The sequence below is a fragment of the Caretta caretta genome, chromosome 1 (assembly GCF_965140235.1).
Source record: "Caretta caretta isolate rCarCar2 chromosome 1, rCarCar1.hap1, whole genome shotgun sequence".
Lineage (NCBI taxonomy): Eukaryota > Metazoa > Chordata > Testudines > Cheloniidae > Caretta > Caretta caretta.
This window is the reverse complement of record NC_134206.1, coordinates 250,094,325-250,112,991: the sequence shown is the minus strand read 5'-3', so window position 1 is coordinate 250,112,991 and position 18,667 is coordinate 250,094,325. Positions and strand designations below refer to the sequence as shown.

Below are 18,667 nucleotides of genomic sequence, written 5' to 3'. Positions count from 1 at the left end.
AAGTTTCTGAAGGAGCTAAGCTGCCATAGTGAAGTCAGGATCCGAAGGAACCTTGCAGAGATACTCTGCCTCAACAATATGTGTCTGCTGCCTGCAAGCATCATGAAATCAGCACCAATTTTGGGCCATCAGTAAATTCAGATTGCTGAACTCCATGGCAATCCTGCTCCTTGCTGGATGACTTGGAAGAAACTGAGTTTCCTACCCCATACTGATAGTGAAGCTCTTCACTCAACCTTTAAAGATAATCAGAACTGGAAGGGACCTCGAGAGGTCATCTAGTCCAGTCCCCTGCACTCAAGGCAGGACTAAGTATTATCTATACCATCCCTGACAGGTGTTTGTCCAGCCTTCTCTTAAAAATCCCCAATGATGGAGATTCCACAATCTCCATAGGCAATTTATTCCAGTGCTTAACCATTCTGACAGATAGGAAGTTTTTCCTAATGTCCAACCTAAACTGCCCTTGCTGCAATTTAAGCCCCTTGCTTTTTGTCCTATCCTCAGAGGTTAACAATAATTTTTCTCTCTCCTCCTTGTAACAACCTTTTATGTACTTGAAAAGTATTATCATGTCCCCTCTCAAAGTTAGCTTAAATACTGTAAACGAAATTCACTTGAATATCATGGTTATAATTAAACACAATTAAACTTAACACAACATTGTTCTTGAGATTCAAAAGTCAGGAAATTCAAAGTTCTCACTGCATAATAGTCACATTGCACATATTTTAGAATACCATATATGGTGCTTACATATGCCTACATATGTCCCTGAAAGGCAGCTTGAGATAACATCATGGTTCAAACTGTAAACACAAGTATAGATTCATATTCCAGATACTAGAAATTAAGTCATGACACAAGTGTTCAGATTCCAAAGTGAGCATTTATAAAATTTATATTAAAAGGTAAGATAATCTTTAAAATTTAGCTGGAAGCAATAAGCTAAACAGAACACTATTACATCCTGAGAGACTGAACCGGAAAAAGTAGCCACTCAAACTTCTTACATTTTATAAGTAATGTCGCTTCTCAAATTTAGTTATCAGAAAACTTTAGCTATCAAACTCAACAACTATACTGATTTCAATATATTCAATATGTTTGAGAAAGTCAATAAATCAGAAACGTTCAAGAGAAGGTATAAATTTGAGGACCCGCCCCCCCAATTTACCATCTCAGGATCAAGATATACAAGTTGGTTTATAGCAATGAATCCTCATATGATCCTTCTTCATCAAAGACCAATTTAATCATTTTACCTAGGGAGCCCCTGAATTCTAAGTTAGCCCTAATGACACACTGCTTGTAGCAACAGCTGTTTCTGAAGGGTTGGAATTACACATACACGGAGAACTAATTAATTTGGTTGTAACATGATTCAAATACAGATTCTTCGTGTCCTTTCAAGTTTAACCATGTTTTATGAAACCTGAACAGATCATCAAGGTCTGTGGGAGATTTTGCTGATGTGTCAAATGGAAATTAGCACAGTTGGAATTAGTAGCTGGACCAAGCAGATTTCTTTAGGAGCTCACCCCTCTGATTCCCAGCATAAAGGCCAGACTCCATCTTTGAGCCAGTTTTCTTTCTGTGTCACAGTAAGCAGAACTGGCTTGAAAAGCTGCATGGGACACAATAGCACATGGAGAGGAAAACTGAAAATATACTCAAAACTCAACTGAGTAATTTGGATGGCCAGGACTGAGGCCAGAGTGGAATATGTGTAATGACCAGAGCCCAACTGGAACTGGCTACCAGGAAAGGTTCAGAGCGTGTACAACTGTAACTGTCGGTGTTTCAACAACTCCATATTAAGCACCAAAATGATTCAAGTTCTGGAATTCATCTTAAGAGAGGAAAGCCCAAACTTGTCAGATGCAAAGCACCCTCAACTCCCATTGAAATCAATGGGAGTTGAGAGAACACAATATCTTGCAGGACCAAGTCTCAGGTTTCTACAGATGTTTATAACAATTTTTTTTTTAAACTGGATTTAAAAAGTGATCCCTTGCACACTGAAGAGGTCATCTAATCCCAAAGAGAGAAAGCATGTCACATAGCAGTGGCCAAGACTTGTATCAGCCCAATTTGGAACATGGAGGATGCAAGTAGCCAGCTCATTCACGCTCATCTCCTGTGAAGCCTGTTTAGAAATGAAGATATGGCAAACCAAACATAGTGAGATGGTCCTTCTATATTCTACAGCATATTGGACATAAATTCTGCAGACATTTCAAATGCCTGCAGCAATGTAAAATGAAAAAGCAGAAGAAAAAACAAGCCCCACATCCACCCCAGAGAAAGACTTTGCTTCTAAATTTTGAATTGTTAGTGTTGACCTTAGACTATTTTCCTCGCTTTATTTTATCATGAGCCAAATGCCCCACCATGCTCCAGAAATAGTTCACACTCCATCTGCAATCCACATGCATATCACCTATTAAGCCTGATCTCTACTTCACCCACTTTTCACAAGACTTAACATAGTGTTAGACTTTGACTGCTACTGTGCAGTAGAAGTTTTTCTGAGAACTATCCACGGTGACTCCAAGATCTCTCGAGTGGTAATAGCTAATTTTTGACTCATCATTGTATACGTATACTTGGGATTATGCTTTCTAGTGTGCATTACTTTGGATTTATCAACACTGATTTCATCTACCATTTTGTTGTCCAGTCAGTCACCATCTTGTGAGATCCCCCTGTAACTCCTTGCCGTCTGCTGTGGGCTTACCGATCTTGAATAATTTTGTACTGTCTGCAAACTTTGCCACTTCACTGTTCAGTCTCTTTTCTAGGTCATTAATGAACATGTCGAACAGCACATGTCGAACAGAGTACAGAGCCTTGGGTGTATTGCACTGTTCACCTCTCTGCATTGTAAAAACTGACCATTTATTCTTACCCTTTGTGTCCTACCTTTTAACCAATTACAGATCCATAAGAGGACCTTCCCTCTATCCCCTGGCTACTAAGTTTCCTTAAAAGCCTTCGATGAGGGACCTTATCAAAGGCTTTTTGAAAATTCAAGTACACATCAAGTAGGTCACCCTTATCCACATACTTGCTGACTCCCTCAAAAGAATACTAATAGATTGGTTGAAACTATAGGGAAAAAAGGAATTAGACACATACATAAACTCAAATTGTTGGTGAAGAGTCAACATGGCTTTTGTAAAAGAAAATCATGCCTCACCAATTTGTCTGGTACTGAAGTTAGGCTCACTGGCCTGTAATTATCAGGATCACCTCTGGAACCCTTTTTAAAAACTGGCATTGCATTAGTTCCCTCCCAGTCATCTGTTACAGAGGCTTGTTTCAGCGATAGATTACATACTACAGTTAGTAGTTTTGTAATTCCGTATTTGAGTCCCTTCAGAACTCTTGGGTGAATACCATCTGTTCCTGATGAATTACTTTTAATATTTATCAATTTGTTCTAAAAACCTCTTCTATAGGCACATCATTGCTGGACAGCATTTTAGATGTGTCACCCAAAAAGGATAGCTCTATGTGGGTACCTTCCTCATATCCTCTGCAGTGGAGACTGAAGCAAAGAATTCATTTAGCTTCTTTGCAATGGCCTTGTTCTCCTTGAGCACTCCCGTAACACTTTGGTCATCTAGTGGCCCCCACTGCCTGTTTTCCAGGCTTCCTATTTCTGAGGTATTTAAAAGAAAATTTAAAAAAAAATCTTAATGTTAGTTTGTGTGTCTTTGGCAAGCTGCCTCTCATATTCTTTATTGGCCTGCCTTATTATATTTTTACACCTAACCTGCCAGAGTTTGTGAATGTTAGCCTCACTAGAATTTGACTTCTGAATTTTAAAGGATGCTTTTTTGCCTCTAATGGCCTCCATTATGCAGCTGTTTAGCCATGGCGGCATTCTTTTGGTCCTCCTACCATCTTTTTGATTTGGGGTATACATTTAGTCTGAGCCGCTATTATGCGTTTAAGCAGTCTCCATGCTGCTTGCAGGCATTTTATCCTTGTGACTGCTCTTTTTAATTTCTGCCTATCTAGTGTCCTCATACTTGTATAGTTCCCCCTTTTAAAGTTAAATGTCATTGTGGTGAGGTTTTTTGGTAGCGCCTCCCCAAAAGGATGCTAAGCAAAATTTAATTATATTATGGTCACTATAATATAAAGCTGTTCAGCTACAGTTACCTCTTGCACTAGATCCTGTGCTCCATTTAGGACTAAATCAAGAATTGCCTCGCCCCTTGTGAGTTCTAGGACTAGTTGCTCCAAGAAGCAATCATTTATAGTGTCTAGAAATTTTCATCTCTGCATCGTGCCCTGAGGTGACTGTCAGTCAATATATGGATAGTTGAAATCACCCATTATAATATCATTTTCTGGTTTTGTAGCCTCTTTAACCTCCCTTAGCATTTCACAGCCACTGTCACCATCCTGATCAGATGATCTGTAGTATAATCCTACTGCTATAATCATATTATTCAAGCGTGAAATTTCTATTCACAGAGATTGTATGGTACAGTTTAATTCATTTAAGATTTTAATCGACCTTTTTTTTTTTTTAAGCATAATGCCACTCCTTTACCAGCATGACCTCTTCACCAATATGACCTACTCTATCATTCCTATTTGTACTCTACTTCCATTTTTAATTTTTTAAATTTTAAGTGTAACCAACTGTGAATTGCCTGGATATAAGACTGAAGTATTCTATTGAAGATTCACTTAATTGAATTATTTACAACCTTAACTCTAACTTAAAGCTCACCTGAGAGGAGAACAAGTATGTTTGTAACCCACTGTTCCAAAAAAGTGGTCACCTTTGAGTGCAGATAATCATAGTCTTGAATTCTAAGTTTCTATTTGCTTTTCCAGTAACTCCTGTTATACATCAAATGTTTTATCAATAGTACAACTATTAGTCAAGTCAATATGCAACATTTCCTTTCCATGGATTTGTAATGTCTTTCTAATAGATTTGTCTGTTCAAGTATATCAGTTCTGAATTTAGTGTGTACTGCATTTTGTCTCCAAATAGCTCCATTTTGTTTATTCGGCCACTGCCTCCACCCTTTTCACTTCAGTGATGTTGACCTCTATGTGGGCCCTGTGAAAATGGATCTATTTCCTCTTCAGAGGATGCCCAAATGCCAACTAAGGAGAAAATATGTATACAATTGTTATTAGCACCTTTTGACATTTTTAAGGTGCTACCTGGGGACTGTGCCAATCTTTAATCTCAAAAAGCCACACAAAGCTGTCAGATCATGCTCATTTGTATTTGTTTAGTGTCCTGGGACTCAGAGAAACTTACTCGCTTGATATGAACTAAAAAAAACCTCTCATTTTATTTCCAGACATACTATCTATGTTTTAACTGAAATATTTTTCTTCCATTCTTTTGTCTTATCCACCTGAAAAAAATACATTTTTCTATTTGTTTCAGATTAAGTTAACAAGCTAACCAGGCTCCATGGCCACTTCACTGTACTCCAGTAACAGACACCAGGGACAGAATTCATTAGTTAAACAGAGTTCCCTCTGCTGGCTAGGCAGCTGCTTCTAAGCCATAAATAAACGGTCTAAGTTCTCAGCAAAAATGGTGAATTGAGATGTGTATGTGTATACAGATCATTCAAAAGACATTATGAGCCAGTTCATATAATTTTTATAGGTAGCAATATAAGACTTCACTAGGATCAAAGCAATTGAGTTAGTAATCCGTTGGGGGGGGGGGAGAAACCAATAAAGAAATCTGAGAACATACAAATACATTTGAAGTTAACATTACAATTCCTAAATCAAAGAATCCAGGTCAATTAGAAATCTACTATAGTCATTTGAACACTCTTTGAAAGAGTTATCCTGCTAAAAATAAAAGAAAAACAAAATGAGTTTAATAAAGGCTAGTATTCTCCTTTCAGGAAGACAGCATTTCATGGAAGGATCAGGATACTCAGTAAAAACAGTCTTTTAAAATACAGTTGTTTTAGGAGTTCTCTTTATTCAGAAGCTACAATTAATTCCTGAATGGGAGGGTTATATGTTATTCACAAAGAAAAACTATATTCAAATACAGATATGTAACTAATAAAATCTAGATATTGTAATTTATTACCAAGATACCAAGTCATTCACCTAACAATTGTCCATCTGTTTTCCCCCCCAAAAAAGTTGTCATTCTTCTGCAAATCTTACACTGTCTAAGGAAGCAGCCAAACAGCAGTCAATGCTGCTGTTATTAAAAAGAGCGAATGCTAGATTTGTTCTACTCCATTCCCCTCAAGAACTACCAACAGGGTATGCAAGAATTTACTCAAGGTAGAAATGGAAAATTGTTTGTTCTTAACATACAGAACACTTTGTACAAACTACTGACAGTGATCTAGGAAGCCATCATATCAATTTCATTCAAGTCCTCCAGTCTGCTTATGGAAAAAAGGATAGGAAAATTTAGAAGTTTGAGACACCGCAATACATATCCTTATCTAATGATTAAGTTGGGATGCCTCAAAATAAAAGGAGCAACAGGACCAATATTCATATGGCACTGTGAAAGTGTTGGAAGATATTAACAAATGGTGGTAGTTTTCCAGAAAAAGAAAGTTGAGGACAAAAATTATAAATATAAAAATGGTGCAGTTTAAGTGACAATAGCTCTTAGTACAGTTAATATTTGTTTCTATATTCCTATCATATGGTTTGGCAGATTCTGCCATATTTCTTGTAAACTGAGATTAAAAGAAACATTTCATGGGACTCATTAAGAAATTCTACTTTTTGCACAAAAAAGTACCCCTCGATTTATGGTGCACTGCTTGTAGTATTACCACCAACAAGAAGAAACTCCACAGTAAGTTTCTGTTTAAGAAATATTCTATAGCTAAGAGAAAGTTTTACTGAAAACTTCAAAGGATTGGAGCATGTCTAAAGCATCCTCTATTTGATTAGTTCTAGTCAAGTGGCAGATCAGTTTTCCAGAACAAGTTGTTTATGGAAGGCATCCAACTAAAATGTATTTATTTTAAAAAATTCCTATCCCACTTGTGATCTAGAACTTGATCCTGCAAGATGGATTAGTCTCATGCTTAAAGTTAAGCAGGTGCTTAATTGCGTTGTGACTGGAGCCAAAGAACTGAGCATCTTGCAAGAACAAGCCCCTGGCTGCTGATGGCATAACAAACAATACTAATGCGAGCACAATTCAATCTCTTCCCAAGACAAAATTGCTGTGGCGCTCCCCCTCTAGAATGATTTGGGTGCAGCTGATTATCCAACAAAACTTGAAGTGCAACTGTGATGGGATCCCCATGATGCAACCTGAACTGTGGGACCGCTGAAGCCTCTGTCCTCCCAACCTGGGCTCCCTCTCACATTGTGATGCGCAACAAGCTGCAAACCTCTCCAGGTACTGAACGTACATAGACATCCACCCAGTTGAGTTCCAGGAATACTTCTTCCAGCCACTCATGAACTAACAATATAGAGAGGCACCAGCCAATTCACCCAGCTCCCCAGCCTAGGACCCCAGAGCTGTACCATCTTGCCCTGGTCAGAAACCTGACCAGTGTAAGTTTATTACCTAGCCCATACCTCCCTCGATGTGGAGAGGACACGCACCAGCTTTTGCGCACTGAGTAAAGGTTTCCCAAGCACTTCAAGCAAAATACACTGTTTTAGATAAAATATAAAACAGGTTTATTAACTACAGAAAGATAGATTTTAAGTGGTAGACATGAAAGGACAGAGATGGTTACCAAATAAAAATAAGTGCACAATCTAAATAGTATACCAGACAGTATTTAGATCAAGCAATGTTCTCACCCCCCTGCATGTTAAAGTGTCTAATGCACAGCCTTCCCTCCTGAAGCCTGGACCAGTGTCCTCAGACTATCTTCATCTTCTCGGCATCCCTGTTGTTTCCAGCGTAGGTGGAGAAAGGCCGCCTCACGCTGCAACAGTTCTTTATTTTATACCCTTGGCCCATGTGCCTGGCAGACACTAGCCCAGGCATGTCCTGGTGGGCTTTGCTGAGTCACAGTGAACAAGCAGCCCCCAGGTCACAGTGCAGTTCCCATTATGTGGTACTTGCATAGTTGAGTCATACAGTTTTAATGGGCGGTCAACACCCACCTAGCTAGGGATCCTTTGTGTGCCACTAGCAAACTTACAGTGTATATCAGTAACAATACAGCACAATCTCATAATTGTATACACACTAGTGATAAACATATTTAGACAGAACAACAGGTTTCAGCAGATCATGACCTTTCATACAACAACTCACATGGCATGCTTTGTATGAAATATTCATCATTCATATGTGGTTGATATGGGGGTTACAGGGTGTCATTCTGAGGTACAGTATGTCACAGTAACCATTATTCCTTTCATTTCCACCCATAAGCATTTTAGTGACTACCTAACATCAAAAAGAACACAGATCTACAGGGCATACGGTCTTACACAGAGAAGATGTTAAGATAGATGCAGTTCCACTATAAAATTCCAAAGCAACAACTGGAAGCCTTTACCACAAGCTGCAAAGTAGAGGGAGAATTCCCTATACACAACTCTTGAATCTCTGTGGATAACCATCCCAAAGTCTCACACACGACTGAAGAGCGTTGCTGACAACACTGACAACTCATCTAGAATATTTCAACCTTGTTTCTTCCTCCTTCTGCTCCCTAATCTCAAAATATTAAAACCTCAAGAATCTTCCCGTCTTCGTTTCAATATTACACTTTGTACCACGGACTGAGAACATCTGCCGAATAGCTGATATCCATCTGAAGTTAAGCTCTTCAACACGATGCAAGAGATTAAAACATCTGTCAGAGCAAACTACTTGCTCTGGACGTCCAGGGTAGGAGAAGCATTTCTCATGAGTATTTAAGATTTAAGATCAAACAAGCTGCTTCTTGAGACAAGCCAGTAATCATCTTTATTTAGGAAGACTATTATGTCCTGTCACATTTCATGGCAAGATTCAGGCTTGTTTTACTAGAACTAAAATAAAACTTCATAGCAAGAACCAAGCCTTTTTACCCCAATTAACAAGGTACAATAAAAACCTCTCAAAGCAACGGCAACAAAAATTCTCTACTACTGAACCCTAGTAGCAAATTGAACTTAGGCAAACTATTCTTTTCACACGTTCACAACGGCTCGGAACTGCAACGTACAGTTAGCTTTAAAATCAGTGCTTCAAGTCGATCGAATCCGTCAGACTCAAGAAATTCACCAGAAAAAAACCCAACCACCACCACCACCACCAGGTAACTAGAAAGTTACTGAAACAGAATGAATTCCTCCCCATCACTCTTTGGCTCCACGGCTAATATCACAGTTTTTCTGCAAAGCTTGCATTAGTGCACATCACGTTAGCAGTTATCAAAGAGCAATTTGACAGCCTACTATTAACTTGGGGTTCCATACGTCTGATAAATTTTATAATTCCATGTCTATTTCTACTACACTCAGCAAAATTCTGTGGGCTTGAATACCTTTACATACAAGTAACTATGTATGGTCATTAGGCTGAGCAATATTGACACTGATAGGTATGATACTTAAGTACCATGGCAGTAGGTGCTTTCAAAATGACATGACTAGATAACTCATCCATTCATCTGAGCGAACTGCAACAAAAACGAACATACACCAGATCACTAGTTTATTTAATTTAATGTAACCAGCTTGGTCTTCACAAATTAATAGAAAGAAAAGGAGTACTTGTGGCACCTCAGAGACTAACCAATTTATTTGAGCATGAGCTTTCGTGAGCTACAGCTCACTTCATCGGATGCATACTGTGGAAAGTGCAGCAGACTTTATATACACACAGAGATCATGAAACAATATCTCCTCCCACCCCACTGTCCTGCTGGTAATAGCTTATCTAAAGTGATCATCAAGTTGGGCCATTTCCAGCACAAATCCAGGTTTTCTCACCCCCTCACCCCCCTCCAAAACACACACACACACACACACACAAACTCACTCTCCTACTGGTAATAGCTCATCCAAAGTGACCACTCTCCCTACAATGTGCATGGTAATCAAGGTGGGCCATGTCCAGCACAAATCCAGGCTCTCTCACCCCCCCTCCCTTTTTCCCAGGGACGGGGGGACACACACACACACACACACACACTCCTGCTGGCAATAGCTCATCCAAACTGACCACTCTCCAAGTTTAAATCCAAGTTTAACCAGAACGTCTGGGGGAGGGGGGGTAGGAAAAAACAAGGGGAAATAGGCTACCTTGCATAATGACTTAGCCACTCCCAGTCTCTATTTAAGCCTAAATTAATAGTATCCAATTTGCAAATGAATTCCAATTCAGCAGTTTCTCGCTGGAGTCTGGATTTGAAGTTTTTTTGTTTTAAGATAGCGACCTTCATGTCTGTGATTGCGTGACCAGAGAGATTGAAGTGTTCTCCGACTGGTTTATGAATGTTATAATTCTTGACATCTGATTTGTGTCCATTTATTCTTTTACGTATAGACTGTCCAGTTTGACCAATGTACATGGCAGAGGGGCATTGCTGGCACATGATGGCATATATCACTTTGGTGGATGTGCAGGTGAACGAGCCTCTGATAGTGTGGCTGATGTTATTAGGCCCTGTGATGGTGACCCCTGAATAGATATGTGGGCACAGTTGGCAACAGGCTTTGTTGCAAGGATAAGTTCCTGGGTTAGTGGTTCTGTTGTGTGGTATGTGGTTGTTGGTGAGTATTTGCTTCAGGTTGGGGGGCTGTCTGTAGGCAAGGACTGGCCTGTCTCCCAAGATTTGAGAGAGTGTTGGGTCATCCTTTAGGATAGGTTGTAGATCCTTAATAATGCGTTGGAGGGGTTTTAGTTGGGGGCTGAAGGTGACGGCTAGTGGCGTTCTGTTATTTTCTTTGTTAGGCCTGTCCTGTAGTAGGTAACTTCTGGGAACTCTTCTGGCTCTATCAATCTGTTTCTTCACTTCCGCAGGTGGGTATTGTAGTTGTAAGAAAGCTTGACAGAGATCTTGTAGGTGTTTGTCTCTGTCTGAGGGGTTGGAGCAAATGTGGTTGTATCGCAGAGCTTGGCTGTAGACGATGGATCGTGTGGTGTGGTCAGGGTGAAAGCTGGAGGCATGTAGGTAGGAATAGCGGTCAGTAGGTTTCTGGTATAGGGTGGTGTTTATGTGACCATCGTTTATTAGCACTGTAGTGTCCAGGAAGTGGATCTCTTGTGTGGACTGGACCAGGCTGAGGTTGATGGTGGGATGGAAGTTGTTGAAATCATGGTGGAATTCCTCAAGGGCTTCTTTTCCATGGGAAAACATCGGAGAACACTTCAATCTCTCTGGTCACGCAATCACAGACATGAAGGTCGCTATCTTAAAACAAAAAAACTTCAAATCCAGACTCCAGTGAGAAACTGCTGAATTGGAATTCATTTGCAAATTGGATACTATTAATTTAGGCTTAAATAGAGACTGGGAGTGGCTAAGTCATTATGCAAGGTAGCCTATTTCCCCTTGTTTTTTCCTACCCCCCCTCCCCCAGACGTTCTGGTTAAACTTGGATTTAAACTTGGAGAGTGGTCAGTTTGGATGAGCAATTGCCAGCAGGAGTGTGTGTGTGTGTGTGTCCCCGTCCCTGGGAAAAAGGGAGGGGGGGTGAGAGAGCCTGGATTTGTGCTGGACATGGCCCACCTTGATTACCATGCACATTGTAGGGAGAGTGGTCACTTTGGATGAGCTATTACCAGCAGGAGAGTGAGTTTGTGTTGGGGGCGGGGGGTGAGAAAACCTGGATTTGTGCTGGAAATGGCCCAACTTGATGATCACTTTAGATAAGCTATTACCAGCAGGACAGTGGGGTGGGAGGAGATATTGTTTCATGATCTCTGTGTGTATATAAAGTCTGCTGCAGTTTCCACGGTACGCATCCGTGGAAGTGAGCTGTAGCTCACAAAAGCTCATGCTCAAATAAATTGGTTAGTCTCTAAGGTGCCACAAGTACTCCTTTTCTTTTTGCGAATACAGACTAACACGGCTGTTACTCTGAAACAAATTAATAGGCTACTGTCAAGATTCCTTCCCCACTCTGAACTCTAAGGTACAGATGTGGGGACCAGCATGAAAACCTCCTAAGCTTATTTTTACCAGCTTAGGTTAAAACTTCCAAGGTACAAACTATTTTCCTTTTTCCCTTGGACTTTATTGCTGCCACCACCAAGCGTCTAACAGATATATAACTGGGAAAGAGCCTGCTTGGAAACGTATTTTCCCCAAAATCCTCCCCAAACCCTACACCCCCTTTCCTGGTGAAGGTTTGATAAAAATCCTCACCCATTTGCATAGGTGAACACAGACCGAAACCCTTGGATCTTAAGAACAATGAACAAGCAATCAGGTTCTTAAAAGAAGAATTTTAATAGAAGAAAAAGTAAAAGAATCACCTCTGTAAAATCAGGATGGTAAATACCTTACAGGATAATATAGAGAATCCCTCTAGACAAAACCTTAAGTTACAAAAAGACACAAAAACAGGAATATCCATTCCATTCAGCACAGCTATTTTATCAGCCATTTAAACAAAACAGAATCTAACGCATATCTAGCTAGATTACTTACTAAGTTCTAACACTCCATTCCTTTTCTGTTCCCAGAAAAAGCATCACACAGACAGAGAGAGCCTTTGTTTCTCCCTCCCTCCAGCTTTGAAAGTATCTTGTCTCCTCATTGGTCATTTTGGTCAGGTGACAGCGAGGTTATCCTAGCTTCTTAACCTTTTACAGGTGAAAGGGTTTTTCCTCTGGCCAGGAGGGATTTTAAAGTTGTTTACCCTTCCCTTTATATTTATGACAGCTACATTCTGTATACTGAAGACAAACTGTTTTCTTCTCTTCCAGTCTACTTAGTACATAGCTAGGCACAGTTCTCAGCCATTTCTCCTCCTGCTGCTGCTTCACATTCAACAGCTCCACACTGAGTCTATAAGCGTGGTTTACTGCCTTCGAGATTCATGGGAGTTTCACTTGTGAACAGAGTACAGTAGACCCAATGGTCCATGCTAACACCACACGTACAAAAATGCACCAGCCAGCTGCAATATTCCCCCAAAATTCAAAATCTGTTTTCCCACTATGTAATGTTATCAAATTTGGGATTCCTTCCACCCCAAAGTATCTACACTAATAGCACAAATGAGACAATCTCTTACCTTCCAAGGTGCCAGGCATGACCATGGCTCACATTATTTTAAATAGACCAGTTTTCCAGCTTGTCAGTTCTCTTACAGGACCTAGCTTTCCTTGTCCAAACAGTCACATCATTTTACCGCTCACCATCACTCAGAATGGAGATATCCAATCCTAAATATCCACACCATTTATAATAGCAGGCTGTGGACACTCCAGGCCACATCCAAATGAGCAAACATCTGAAACATGGTCAGCCAGCTTCCTAGCTAGCTTCTTACAGTAGAACCACAGAGTTACAAACACCAGAGTTATGAACTGACCAGTGAACCACAAATCTCATTTTGCAACCAGAAGTATGCAATCAGCAGCAGCAGCGACGAAAAAAGCAAGTACTGTACAGTACTAAAAAAAAAAATAAAGACAAGGTAAGGAAACCATTTCTGTGCTTGTTTCAAATAAATTAAGATGATTAAAAGCAGCCTTTTTCTTCTGCACAATAAAGTTTCAAAGCTATATCATATCAATGTTCAGTTGGAAACTTTTGAAAGATCAACCATAGTGCTTTGTTCAGAGTTACGAACATTTCAGAGTTATGAACAACCTCCACTCAGGAAGTGTTTAAGTCTGAGATTCTACTGTATTACTTTCAGATAATGGTTTTAATATTTCAGGGTGCATTTGCTCTACTAGAAGAATATACAGGAGAAAAGACATGTAGTATGCGATTCAAAGCTAGAATTTGTTCTTTCTACTTCCTCCCAAGAATATTTCTCTATTTTACCTCCCCAAGTGGTTTTGGAATATTTTTACGATAGTATATTAAATATGTCCATTTTAATTGCAATTCAACACAGATTTTGCCTGCAAGATGAGCAGCTCCTTAATTATGCTTCTATGTAACTTGACATTTTTACTTTCTAAACAATGGATTTTATTTAAATGTTTAGATGAAACTCTTGACAGTTTTTCTCTTGCTAATTTCTAAAAGCCTGATATAATTACTTAATGTTTTCTAGTAGAGTCAGCAGTTGACTTTCAAGACAGAAAATTATTTATCTCTGTCAAAATACTCTTCAGTTTTCCGTGAGGTTTTTTTGGTAATCACACTTATCACATTTTACTGTCACTTCTTTAACTATATGTCGAATTGTCACACCCCTACTTTAATGAAACAAGTGTTGTATGTTTCACTTAGACAGATTTTAAAGTCAGCAAAACTGAAAAATTAGCTTGTGAAATGAAATATATTTCTCTCCTCTCTCTCCTCTTCGCATAAGAATTAGAAGAACATCCACTCATATCAATTCTGATTATCAAAACAAAACATTAAGGATTAAAGAGCAGAGAAAATTTTCATAGACCTGCTCATGACTGGACTGTCATCCTGTATATCTTATTATCAGAATGTGATTATAAACTCTTCAGGTCAGGAACCTGAAGCATCTTTATGGTTTGTAAAGCTCTATGTACGTTTACAGAACTACTGTTATAAATATGCAAAACACTCCAAGCTACACTCTCTGATAGCAACTGCAATGTTGCATGTCTTCTAGCTTAGAGAATGGCCACACAAATCTTTTGTTTAATTGCTGTACAAAGCGACAAGACATATGGTATTGCAGAATGACATGATCTACTTCTTAATCCAAAAGAGGGATACTTTTTTACCTTTGCAATGTCCGACATATTTATATGCCAAGAAACTGAGCCCAGATATTAGCTTGAATTTTCAGTTTGCTGTGTGATACTGTAGTACTTGAATTATTGCAGATTGCAGTATGACCTGATTTTAGCTTAATTATTGTGAATCAATACAACAATATTTCATATTTATTTCTACTTGCAAACACCCCTCCAATATAAGGTTCAAAAGTGGCCCAACCTGCCAATCTTGCCCTGTAGAGTTTATGATTTGCAGATTTCTGTACACTGAGAAAGTCTCAGCAGAATGTGTCAAACCTCTGTATTTCTGATGGTTCTGCAGAAATAAAATAAGCTTGAAGGAAGCAAAATTATATAAAAGAATCATACAGTGTGTTAATGATCTACATAATGTACTACAAAAGTGAGAAATCTCCCTACTTTTTTGTAGCTTTCTCCTGTGTCCTTGTTTATTAAATGTCAAACTTTGGGCATAAATCCAATATTTTAGTAAATGCTACATTATTTATATCTGAAACTGAGAATGTAACGCTCCCACATTTTACACTTCCTGAATTTATCATCTTCTTTGGAACATAGCTGTGGGTCTTCCACATTGTGTTCTGACAGCTATGTGCATCCACCATTGGTGGGACATAATCCCACACAACAAAAGAGTTCCTGGTGTCTAAGCACGAACAGCCAATTGGCTCAACTACAGTCATTTCTCCATGCAAATACCTGCCTAGACACTTTAAAAAGATCCTCAGAATAGGTCATTCCTGCAGTTGAACAAGGTAAGCCAGCAGCCAGGAAGAACACCCTCTCCCTCAACCCTTCCCCACCCATCTGCTGCAGCAAGTTCTATCCACCCTTCGGCATTTTCCATTTGGAAGAAGCTGAAATTAAATGTCTCTCACATAAACTGGTATTTTCTGCTTGGGCAATCCTACTTTTCTCCCACCACTCCAACTTGAATGAGGTAGGATAAGGTCTGCCTCCGATTTAAAAGAACAAACAAAATCCAAACACACTGGCTAAGATTTTTCATCACATCTAGCCATTTGGATTGCTTTGATTTTTGGTTGCCCAACTTGAGAGATCTTAAAAGAGCCGGATTTTTAGACTGCATGCACGCTCAACATTTTCTGAAAAAAAACAGGCCTCTTTAAGAGATCTCCAATTGGACCAGCAAAATCTCTAGTCACTTTGGCAAATCTGGGTCACTGTGATGTTGGAGGGGAGGGAGGCGTTTAAAAAAACCCCCACACAATTCACCCTCCCCCAGCCTCCGAGACCACATCCGAGTCCTCCCTCTCGTTCACACGGCAGCGCCCAGAGGGCAGGCAGCTCCAGCTTCTTCACAACAACATAAAAAGTTTGAACAATTATACAGCGGGCCGGGGCGGCGCCGGGAGGGGTGGGAGCGGCTGGGTTAGAGGCGGAGCCCGGTCTGGCGGGGGCCCCTCCTGGGCACAGCCACGGGGGTGCAAATCTACACGGAGACGATGCCTCCCTGGCCAGACCGCTGCCCGGGAAGGCCCGGGCAGAGGCGACGCGAGGGCAGGGACTGGGAAGGAGCCGGCCGGGCTGCAGCCGCCGGGGGACCCAGGCGGGGAAAGGGCAGCAGCCCCGAGGGGTCGCCGGTGTCGCTCCGCTCCCCTAGCAGCGCGTTACCTGCAGGTGACCTGCTTGGTCCAGCCGCCCCCTCCTCCCGACCCCGCTGCGGCCGGCGGCGGCGCGGCTGTGGGGCTGGAGGCCGTGGCCGCTGCTCCCGGTGTTGCCGCTGTTGTTCCCGGAGCCGCAGCCTCCGCCATTACTGTTTATCCCACACAGCGACGGCACCGGAACTTCCGGGAGCACATCCTTCCGGTCAGGCGGGGGAGGGAGGGCGAAGGGACGAGCCGGGAGGGCCTCAGGGGACCCCTCGTGGCCCCGCCCCTTTGTTCGGCTGGGGCTGGAGGGGGGTGCCGCCGGGAAGGCGTAGACTCGGGATGAACACCCCCGTGGTACCGCCCACTCGGAAGGACAGCGCTGATTGGTGGATAGGCTCGTTAGTAACGCCCACTCCGGAGCGCGACGTGCGAGGCTGAGGGGGCCCGGTCACCAGCTCGGTGGGCGGGGCGCTTAGAGTCACTTGGCCACGCCCACTTGACTGAAGAATGGAAGCCGCGGGAGCCCAGAGAGCGAAGGGGTTGGGCAATTTCCGTAGCCTGCTTCCCCCTGCTGGGCCCCGAGCTCCCTCACTGCCTGCCTGGCTGTGGCCGCCTGACCCGACCCCAGAGCAGCAGCCGCAGGATGGGGCTGAGCCTGTGGCTAGGGGCTGCTTCAAGGAGTGGCCCCAGTGGCTGGGCTCAGGAGCTGCAGGGCAGTTTGAGGCCCAGCACATTATGTTTGCTGGGGCCGCAGTGGTCAGCTCTGTGCACGGTGCTGTACACCACAGTATGGAGATGCCACATTGCCAGGCACACATGCAGCTGCGAGACAGGGATCTCCCACAGCATCAGGGAAGCCCCGGCCTCCATGGGAACAGAAGCATCACAATCCTCTCACCCTAGAATTGGGGAGGCACACTGGCCAGCCATTTGGGAAGCCCACACGTATAAATACGAGGGCATAAATAGAGGCCTTCAGGGCCGGCAAGCCAGTAAAGCTGTCATGAGCAATAAATTTCTGCACACAGTGAAACATTCTTGGTCACACACAAAATGTCCACCTACACAAGACACAACTGAAATGGCCTCAGTGACATGCACACAACTGAAATGTTCTCAATCTCCCTCACACACACCCTTGAAATGCCCACAGTGACAATGGATATCTTCATTTCTTTAAGGTTTATAAACTTGCTCTTCGAGTTAGCTCATGTGATGTGCAGGCTTCCTGACCTCTCCCCTTGTCTATGCAGATTCAGAAACTTGGGCAAATCTCTTCAGAACAGCAAGAGGATTTGCCTAGCATCCCTAGGAACAGAATGGTTCCGCTTCAGAACCCTTCTTTGACTTTTTATATTATATAAGTAATTGGATATGTCAAAGGGGATATGTCAAAGGTATGAAATGGCTTAAAAGAAAAAAAAAGTTTGAATAGAAGTTCAATAATTTAATGACATTTGCTCTTTTCAGATACATTATTGATATTTTAATCCACAGGCTTTTGTTTTTTTCCAGGAGAGGCTGAAATACGGGGGATGCCAATTCCTGTCTGTAATAAATATGTTAAATTTACTGAGTCCATTTACTTCCAAGTTTTATTTTTGAGATGTGCACTGGCAATTCTGTTTCCACATTCATATAAGCACATTCATTTAAGACCCAGAAGCAATCTTATAATCTATGATTGCTTTATAGTGCCCAAATGTGTGCTAAGTCCTTCACAGATGATATAAGAAAGCATGGTCCACCCGACAAAGAGTTTACAGTGATGTAACCTAAGAAGTCCAGGTGACAAACCAGAAGGGACAGGGTGAAGGAGGATGCGGGTTATAACAATACAGTTATATGGGCACTTTGTTTATGTACTTGAAAAGATTTCATAATTTGAAAAATATGCAGGGGCAAGAGGGAAAATACTTAAATCAGGGAAGATAAATTCTTTTACCCCAATTATGCTTTGCAAATTAGCCATCCCAGAGAGAATCTGAGTGGCCACTAAGTAAACCTTTCTGCTCAATCCATGTCTTGGTATTATTTATTATTTGTATTATCATAGCACACGGGGGCCCTAGTCATGGACAATGGCCCTATTGTGCTAGGTGTGTACAAACGCAGAACAAAAAGACAATCCCTGCTCCCAAAAACTTACAATCTAAGTACAAGTCAAGAGAAAAGAGATGGATATAGACAGATC

General features: G+C 41.4%; 1 protein-coding gene across 1 annotated transcript in view; it reads right to left on the bottom strand.

The window, feature by feature from the left end:
• The window catches only part of MKRN1 (makorin ring finger protein 1), a 36,270-nt gene extending 19,466 nt beyond the window's left edge, over positions 1 to 16,804 (bottom strand). The window contains exon 1 of the mRNA XM_048830756.2: positions 16,496 to 16,804. Coding sequence (XP_048686713.1) covers positions 16,496 to 16,635 — 140 coding nt within the window. The 5' untranslated portion in view covers positions 16,636 to 16,804. The remainder of the gene's footprint in view (positions 1 to 16,495) is intronic.
• Positions 16,805 to 18,667: the final 1,863 nt, after the last annotated feature.